This window comes from Eschrichtius robustus, chromosome 16 (genome assembly GCF_028021215.1).
Source record: "Eschrichtius robustus isolate mEscRob2 chromosome 16, mEscRob2.pri, whole genome shotgun sequence".
Taxonomy (NCBI): Eukaryota; Metazoa; Chordata; class Mammalia; order Artiodactyla; family Eschrichtiidae; genus Eschrichtius; species Eschrichtius robustus.
Genome location: NC_090839.1, coordinates 15,536,214 through 15,545,775, shown reverse-complemented (window position 1 = coordinate 15,545,775; position 9,562 = coordinate 15,536,214). Strand labels below are relative to the sequence as shown.

The following is a 9,562-nucleotide window of genomic DNA, read 5'->3' as shown; positions in this document are numbered from 1 at the left end:
GAACTCCCCTGAGTTTTTGTGAGGATTCAGTGAGATGTCATAATGTAAAGCACTTAGTGCTGTGCCTGACGTATAAGAAAGTGATCCATGAATCTAAGCAGTTAGAATTATGGGACCACCGCCCCCTTCCCGTTTTACAGAGGAGATATCTTTCTTCAAAGCCTCAGCTGTTAGATGGGGGACAGGCTTGCCCATGACCTAGGTACACCCACCAAGTATTGAGCTCCTATGTGCCGTGCACTGTAAAGTGATTTATGTTTCTAACTTAATCCAATGAGATAGGCACCAGCGTTTTCCCCATTTTGCAGACAATGAAACTGAGGCTTAGGAGTAAACAGCTTTCCCCAGCATCAAACAGCTCATAAGAAGCTAGGCCTGTCTGCCTCAGCCACCTCATCCCCATTCATATTCCAATCATGTTTAAGTGGTACATGGCCCAGATTGGGAGAGGGACAGTCTCCGGGATGCAGATGCTATTTTGTGAATGTGAACATAAGATTGGCTTTTTAAACAAGCAGCTAGTTCCCTAAAGGTGGGCAGTTAGGCAGCTGCTCATAAGTGAGAAACAGGGCAAGTACTGGCTTTATTACAGCAAGGAGCCCTGGAAAAAAGGCCAAACGTTCAACGTCCCACAAACTGGTTTCAACTACATCAAGCCTGATTTGCCCAAAGCCCTCTGGAATGGCTATTAGTATCCCTCTTTTAATAAACAGATGGAATAGGCTCCGAGAGGTCATGTGCCTTGTTAAAATTCAAACATTAAAGATTTTCCCCCAGTTAACTGTTAGGGAGCCATTTCTCCTGCGGTCTCTTATCCCTGAGATGATGGGTTGCAGCATCCTGCCCAAATCAGGATCTGACTGAGCCCTGAAGAGGGGCCTCAGGTTGAAGTGGTTAAACACTGGGAGAATGGTAGTGGGGAGACCCTAGTTCTGGGATTATGGGAGGCAGGTTGCCTGAGCCCAAATGCCAGCAGGTTGAAGGGATAAGGCTGGAAGGAGTGCACTGCTGGGAGTCATTCACACGCATGAGGCCTGCATCCTTGCTTCCCCAGCGGCACCCCGGCCACGCTGGGTCCCAGCCTAGGCACACAGGCTTCTGTCTGCTCACTTGATGGCATTGCCCGTGGGCAGCTGGGGCCCAGCTCTGGCTCCCAATTGGGCAAAGCAGAAGTTGCCAATCTCGCCTAGGCTCAGGCCATTCGGGCCCCCATTTGGGGCTCCCCGGGGAAGGTTCCCATGAAGACTAGTGCATGCCCCCCCCACCCCTCCCGCCACACACACACAGGGTTTGGTTTTTTGTTTGGGAGCGCGCTGCTCTAATCACCCGCTGATAGAGCACGCTGGACAGAAGTTTACTTGAAGGTTGATGGAACGGAAGGTGCTTGGGAGGAAAGATCGAATAGAAGGTTGATGTGATTGATGATGCCCAGCAAGGGAACCGAAATGGAGACTACCCAGGAAATGGGCTGGATTGCAAGCTTAGCGGGAAGACAGCTTGAAGTGAAGGTTACGGGAGTGGAGGTTGCGCGGAGGGGCTGGACAGGATGCTCGGGACGGGAGCGCCGCGCCTGGGTGGCCGCAGGTAGGGAGCGCGCTGCGGTGGCGTTAGGTCGCCATTCCGAGGCTGAGCAGTGCGGTGCAGAGCGGTCCAGCGCCAGGCCCCGCTCAGGCTGTTCTCGCGGCCCGGTTTCCGCTGGCGGCCGCCTGGCGGATGCTCAGTCACGGTGCTGAGCCCCAGTGGAGAGGAGGGGTGCGAGCCGGCCGGCTTCGCGGGAGCCTTTATCATCCTTCTCTCTCCCTCCCAATCTGAGGATCTCCATCATTGCCCTGGCTCCCTGGGAGTGAGGGTGGAGGGCTCTGCGCCCCCCGATGGCTCTGCTGCTCTCCCGAGGGCGCCCGCTGCACACAGCCTGTCTCCAGGGGAATACGGAGGATCAGGATCATAGTGTTCGTCCAGAGAAAGCCTGGGTCCCCTCTGTTTTCCTCTCCCCAACTGCATATTCAGGGCCCTGTGGCTCCTACCGACAGAGGGTGACCCCGACCGGACTTAGGGTTGGAGGATGGACGTGCTTTGTCACACGGGAGCAGTAGGACGAAGTACCAATTCCCTGCCTGACTCGGTGCTTTCCGTGACCCAGGCGGGGCACATTTCACATTTCCGGCTGGCATTTATTGACACCGGAGCCGTGATAATCAGCGCGCAATGCACGTGCGTGACGGGCTGGATGCTGCGTTGCACCTTTTTCCCTTCTTCGGGAAATGGAACGGGGAGCAGCCAGGAGACCTAGATTAGAGTTCTTGCTGTGCCACTTCCCAGCGGCGTGAGCCTGCGCAAGCCCTTCCCTTCTCAGCGCCGCGGTGGTTTCCTCCTCTCCTTGGCCTGCAGGGCCATTGTGAGGCACCTGGCACCCAGGAAGCGCACAACCAACGCTCCCCTTCTATGACTTCATGGAGCGCCACCGCTCAGGAGGCCAGCTTGCAGAGGCGGGGGAGGGGAGCAGCCCGCTTGCTTCTTTGTTACGGCTTCTACACTGACCGTAGGGACCTGGGGATGGGGTGGAATTAACCTGAAGTCGTGATTCACACTCTCCCCCCACTCCCCCACCTTACCTCCGCGGAGGGCCTCTTTCCTCCATCCTTTCCAGCCCCAGATAAAGAGGCAGAGCCAGCGGCAGTATTCTTCAGCGCCATATGGGAGATTTTATTTGTAGACTCGCGAATTTTCCCGCCCATCCCTCCCGTTCAGATGGTTGCGCAATCTCTGCCCTCTCCGCACACCTCTGGCTCCCATCCAAGGTCGCACCTGCGAGCAGAGACCTCAGCGTCAGTTAGGAGCTAAGACCGCCCCCAGAGGGCGCTGGCGTCCAGGGAGAGGGCTCAGGGACCAGGGCGCTGCGGTGTCTGGCGGATTGGAGATGCCCGGTTTGCTGAAGGGGCAAGCTTCCCATTCAGCTGGACCCGCAGGCCCATCACCCCCTTCCTTTCTTGGGACCTCAGTGGAGGGGCTGGAGTATTTCTTCTTCTTTTTCTTTTGCTAAGGAACTTTTGTTCAGAGTAGGTCTTATTTGAGGCATGAATAAATAAAACATGGAGAGTTTATCTAAGAGGGGATGAGATGCAGAAGAGCCTTACTTGACCACGCCCCCTCCCCTTAGCCCCACGTTTGGAAATCCCTCAACTCACTTACTCAGACTTCTGTGAGATTCTGAGCCGTAGCAGATGGCCCCTCCTGAGGCCTCCAGGCAGTGGATGACCCACCTCAGAACCCCACTCCCAGTGCCCTCCTTCCCCAGAGCCCCTACTTGGGTCCTGAGAGGGCCCAGCCTGGCCACTGCCCTGCTGTGTGGACTTGGTCAATGGCTTCCGCCTCTCTGGGCTTCCCTCTCTGGGCATGAAGGCAGGGCCTCCCAGCACTGCCAGCCACAGCCCCCAAGACTCTGGATCCTAAGCCCTCTGACTCTGGGCCCAGCTCAGGGCCTGGCTTGGGGCTTGTGTCTCACCCTAGCCTGGCAGTGGCATTGTCACACCTTGTATGGACGGACCATTGGCAGCTCAAGTGATGCGGAGCAGAGGCGGGTGCAGCGGCGCTTGACCCAGCGCAGGGCGGATGATCTGCACATCACCCGGGGCCCTGGGAGGTGGACTCGTGTGGGCAGCCCCTCAAACCAGATACACTGGTCTGCTGTTTCCAGCTGCTTCATGTCCTTCATGGGAGTTCTGTACTGGCGGGTCTTCAGGAAGACGACTCGGGGGTCCCCAGTGGGTGATTGCCCCTCCTGGGCTCCAGGGTCAGTGGGCAGGCCATGACCCTTTGATGTCACGGGGACCTCAGGCTGCATCTGCTCCTCCCTCTGTGGCACTGCTGTCTGTGCCGTGTGCCTCTCCCCCAGTGCCGCCTTGGGCCTTGACTCCTCAGACTCCCTTAGGGGCTCTGATTTCTTGGAGTCCAGTTTCTTGTTGGGACACCCAGCCTCCTGAAGATCTTTGTTATTTTGTTCTGCTTTATCCCAGACGTCGTCGTACCTGGCAGGGAGAGGAACGGCAGTCAGCAGAGCAAGACCAAGGCCCTGGTCCTCCAGCTAGCCTCGAGACGGCTGTTCTGCAGTCAGCTCAGGGAGCCTGTTAGGAAAGCTAGAGAGAGCCACAAAAGAAGCTGCTCTACCACTCAGAGGTCTTGTTCCTGGGGGCAGGGGATGTGGTGATAAGTACCGCCAGAAGGGATGTGAGAGGTTGGAAAGGCCTGAGGCAATGGCTAGTAGTTAGGCCACCTAGAAATATATATTGCCTGCATCGGCCACTAGGTTAGGGTTCTGCCTCTTTGGATTTCAATAGATGGAGTGGACTGGTCCAGTGTTTTGTTTTCTGTTGTTTTTTTTTTTCAAATTGTGTTCCAAGAAATCTTAGAAAGTATCTCAAATGACCACCCCACCCCCACCCCTGGAGGGGCAGGGTGAGGGGCAGGATAACTTCCCTCCAACAACGCAGTTGGGGCTTGGGGACAGAAATTTGAAGAGAGGCTCTGCTGCTTTAAAAAGGGTTGGAAATCTCTGGGACTAGATGATCCTGACGCTTCTGGCTCAGTGTTTCCTGAGCGCCTGCATCTAGGAGGCCAACTCAGAGGGAGGAGGCAGAGGGGTGGAGTTAACTAGAGGTGTTAGGAGACTTTCCCCAGGGGTGCCTGTCGTAGACTGAGTCCCCTGCAATGTGGCAGCCCCCGTCCTAGCTGAGTGTGTGTGGAGAGAGAGAGGCCTCAGGCTCAGGATAATGACAATACTGAGGTTAATAATGGCCACCGCTGATTGGGTGCCCATTGGGTGTCAGGCCCAGGACCCTCACAACAGTTCTGCAAAGCAGGAGGCAGGGAAGTGGCAGAGCGGCTTGGAGAGCGCAGGCTTTGGAGACAAATTGGGGTTCAAATTTGCTTCTGCCCCTTACCATCTGTATGATTTGGGGCAGGAAAGGTAACCTGTCAGAGCCTTAGTTTCCTCATGTGTAAAACTGGGATAATTCCGTCTACCTAATAGGATTTTTGTGAAGAATAAACTAAGTGGGAAAATGCTTTGCACTTAGCAGGTGCCTCATGTCAGCTTTCTTAGCTTCCTGATGTGACTTGTGAGGAAACGGAGCCTCAGCAGGATGACTAGTTTGCAGGTGAATCTCTGCGCGGTGTTGACTTGGGAGAGGCAGAAGGGGTGGCCCCTCTTGCTCAGAGCACCAGGTGGTGGTTAGTCCCGTGGTTGGATGAGGATGACCAGGGTGATGACAGCAGCTCTGATATCAGCCGGGAACGGCTTCCAATCCTAGCTCCGCCACTTCCCAGTCCAGTTAACGGGACGAGTTACAACATCTCTTAAGCCTCAGCTCATCATCAGTAAAATAGGGCTAATAAATAACTACCTTTCTCGCAGAGCCTAGTCAAAATGCAGGTTTCGAAATTCTTTAGCACAGTGCCTGTTCCTAGCAAAGGTGGCTATCGGGCCCGTGTTAGGGGCCATGGGCGGGCCATGCTCACCCGGAGGAGACCCCGAGCATCTTCGGAACTCTGAGCAGTGAATTCCAACACCTTCTGGCCAGGTTATGCAGCTCTTGGGTCCGAGGGTTCGAGCTCTTGAGCAGCTTCAAGAGCGACAAGTTTTTTAGCACCTGCCAGGGGCGAGGAGCCAGAAAAACGGAAGCTTCAGCTTTCCTGGGATAGCGGCCCACCCCGCCCCCCGGACTTTGGCTCAACTCAGCTCAGGGCAGGGCCAGGTGACTCCTTCCGGGTCACTCGGTCTGGCAGCCAGGAGCAGCACTGCATGGGGGCTCAGGCTCTCCTAAGCAGACACCGGAATGGGGCACCTCTCACCGCTTTAAGTCGGTTCCGCACAATTACTTTGCTGACAGGCTGCTGTATCTTGTCCTGTGCTTCCTCATCTTGCATCTGACAGAGAGAGAGAGAGAGGGAGAGAGAGAGAGAGAGAGAGAGAGAGAGGGAGAGAGAGAGCGAGAGGGAATGCTAACACAGTAGGAACCCCCCGAACGCCTCCATAATGCCTCCCCATTGGGCTGGGCTTGGCGTGACCAACCCTAGACTGGGAGTTTTGTCACCTTGGTTTGGGGGTAGAAACAGGGAGCCCATTCTAACTCTCCTGGCCCCCCTTCACCCTTCACCTCTCCCTCTTCCCCCCAGGCTGGAAGGCCCCCATCCTGGGCATGGTTGGACTCTTTGTTGAGACCCCCACTGGGTCTAGTCCCAAATCCAACCTTGGAAACCACTCTATTCTTGGGCCTCTTCTTTGCTGGTGGACTTGTGCTGGAGCTGTGAGGCCTCAGAGACAGCTGGAGCGAGACTGGTACCAGGCACTGCCTGCCCCCTGCCCCTCTCAGCTCAGCCAGCGCTCAGGCTGGGCACCAGGATGATTGTGCTGGGGCTCCCAGGGAGGGGGCTGTGACATCACTGAAATGTGTGACAGTGGCAGGGCTGAGTCTCCAAGGAGTATGTGGGTGGCAGGGGTGGAGGGTGAGGAGGAAACTCCTGTGTGTGGAGAAGCCTAGTAGGTGCCAGGCAGAGGCGTATATTGTCACCACCTCCCTGTGAGGTAGGAAGATCCCCCCGTCTTTTTTTTTTTTTTTTTTAATAAAGAAGCCAGGGTTCAAAGAAATTAAATAATTTATCCACACAGCTGGATAATGTTGGAGCTGGAAACGTAAGGTCTGACCGTCAACCCATGAAACGTGGGTTCCCAACTATGCTCATCTGTTCATTCATGTCACATACGTTGACTGTGTATCTGCTATGTGTTAGGTGTGTTCTAAGCGCTGGAATAAAAAAAAAACCAATTCCTACCATCAAGGAACTTACATTCTAGTGGAGAGTGTGTGTGCTTGTAAAGGTTTAACAATGGGCTCTCTGAAACAAAGTGTGTATATGTGTGTGTGAATGTGTGTTTATCATAAATTTTACTGAAAGAAATCTAATAAAATTCTACAATACTCTTTATTGTGAATTCGGTATAGCCAGTTTATTCTTACAGTATACTTTTCTTGAATTTTGCCTAACTCTTGCATCCATAGTCAACCTATGGTTGTAACTGATGAACAAGTGTAGTTCCAACATGAATGTTGATGTAAGAAAGTGAAAAAGTGAAAGAACAAAGATGTTGGAATTCAACTCATTTCTCAATGACCTGATCGACTTATTTGCTGTATTAGATCACAGTTTTCAAATACCGGGAGTATATTTGCTCAGCTTTTTTTGCGTGTGTGTGACTATTTACAATGTACACGCATACCTCAGAGATATGGCAGGTTCGGTTCCAGACCACTGCAATACAGTGAGTTACCTGAATCTTTTGGTTTCCCAGTGCATATGAAAGTTATGTTTACACTATACTGTAGTCTATTAAGTGTGCAATAATAGCATTATGTCTAAAAAAATGTACATACCTTAATTTAAAAATACTTAATTGCTAAAAAACACTAATCATCATCTGAGCCTTCAGGAAGTCGTAGTAGCAACATCAAAGGTCACAGATCACCATAACAAGTATAATAGTGAAAAAGTTTGAAATATTGTGAAAATTACCAAAATGTGACACAGTGACATGAAGCAAGCAAATGCTGTTGAAAAAATGGCGCCTATGGACTTGTTCAACTAGGGTTTCCACAAACCTTCAATTTGTAAATACCGCACTATCTGTGAAGCGCAGTAAAGCGAAATAAAATGAGATCTGCCTGTAGCAGCTATAGACAGGACACATTTACATTTAGTGTACATTATTAACATTTCCTCCATTACTTTCTTAAGGCTAGACCGGGGGTCGGCAAATTTCTTCTGTAAGGAGCAAGATAGTAAATATGTTAGACTTTGCAGGCCATGTAGTTGCAACTACTCAACTGCTCTTGGGATGTGAAAGCAGCCACAGATATGGAAATGAGTGGGCCTGGCTGTGTTGCAATAAAGTTTATTTACAGAAATAGTTGGTGGGCTGGATTTGGCCCATGGCCAACTGCTGGTCTAGACAATCAACAGAACAATAAATCAAAACCTGATTTATCACACTTACCTATTTCTGTGGTGTAAATACTCCTACCAGGGCTGATTTCAAGCTACCAGTGTGATGTCACTGAATGCAGAGTTGAACAGAAATGCACAGTAGCATGCCATTATATATTATATATTTCTACCATATTTCTACAACTGTAAAGATTCTCAAGATCATAGATAATAGTAAAAGGTAGTAAAAATTAGAAAGTGATGAGTTTGAGCATTTTTCACCTTTGTTTTTATCTTTTATTTTTTTTTAATTTATTTATTTGTATTTATTTATTTTTGGCTGTGTTGGGCCTTCGTTGCTGCATGCGGGCTTTCTCTAGTTGCGGTGAGCGGGGGCTACTCTTCGTTGCAGTGCGTGGGCTTCTCATTGCGGTGGCTTCTCTTGTTGTGGAGCACGGGCTCTAGGTACTTGGGCTTCGGTAGTTGCGGCACGTGGGCTCAGTAGTTGCGGTGCACAGGCTTAGTTGCTCTGTGGTATGTGGGATCTTCCCAGACCAGGGCTCGAACCCGTGTCCCCTGCATTGGCAGGTGGATTCTTAACCACTTCGCCACCAGGGAAGCCCCTCACCTTTGTTTTTAATATCATTAACTTAATGAAGTTGGTATACTTTAATTTTTAATGATGGCATTGCTTAACAACCAGCCAACCAAGTTCCTAAAAATGTCATAGGCTTTTGTAAGCCCTCAGAGTCGGTTCCAGCATGCTTCTGTTAACGTTGGATGGGAGTAAGTGTGTGGAGAAAAGTAAACAGTGTGGGCCGGAAAGGGAGAACAAAGGTAGAAGCTTTGCTGTATTAAAAAGGATGGAATAGGACCATTTCACCGACAAGATGAGATTTGAGGAGAGACCTGGAGGAGGTGAGGGAAGGGGGGGAAGGAGTGGTGTCAGGAGATGAGGGCGGAGGCGGAGTCATGGTGAAGGGCTGGGGACAGATCATGGGAGATTTTAACAGCTCAGGCTGCTCTGAGTAATCTGCCCAGCTGGCTGCATCTGAATAATCAGAAGAGCTTGTGAGATACAGCTTCTCGGGCACTACCTCACTCAGTCAGCCAGTCTGGTACCTAACCCAGTGTGGGAACCAAATCCACACCATACCCAGGCGGAGGGGTGTGTGTGCATCTGGGGTGCTTAGCTCTGCCTTTTAGGGGTGATGGACCAAGACCAGACTACTGAACAGCTTCTTACATGTACATGCCCTTTATTATTAGGACAAAGATAAGCGGGTGGTAAAACACGCTGTGGACCAGGGAAGAAACCGAGGAGGTGACTTGGGAAGGAAGGCACAGAGCACACCCCCGCCCCCTCCCTCTGTCTGCCTCAGCACTCTCCGTGTCTCCTCTGCTTCCCTCTCCCTGCGCGATTTCAGCTCTTCCTGGACCCTGCTGGACTCTGGTGGGCTGCATCAGGGTCATCTACCCCCGCCACTCAGCACCTGGGCACCAAGGGCTGGGGCCCCGCTGTGCGCTCCCCACTGAGGATGGCACACAGGCCCAAGGGAGAGGTCATTCTAGAATATGGGTTCCT

At 51.9% G+C, this 9,562-nt stretch overlaps 1 protein-coding gene across 1 annotated transcript; it reads right to left on the bottom strand.

Annotated features, from left to right (window-relative positions):
- Positions 1–3,523: 3,523 nt before the first annotated feature.
- On the bottom strand, positions 3,524–5,922 carry TP53TG5 (TP53 target 5). Its single transcript, XM_068524963.1, has 3 exons — positions 5,848–5,922; positions 5,515–5,645; positions 3,524–4,025 (listed from the first exon to the last, which is right to left on the bottom strand). Exons 1-3 carry the CDS (start codon positions 5,920–5,922, stop codon positions 3,524–3,526), a joined length of 708 nt encoding a protein of 235 aa, XP_068381064.1.
- Between the last annotated feature and the right edge of the window lie 3,640 nt (positions 5,923–9,562).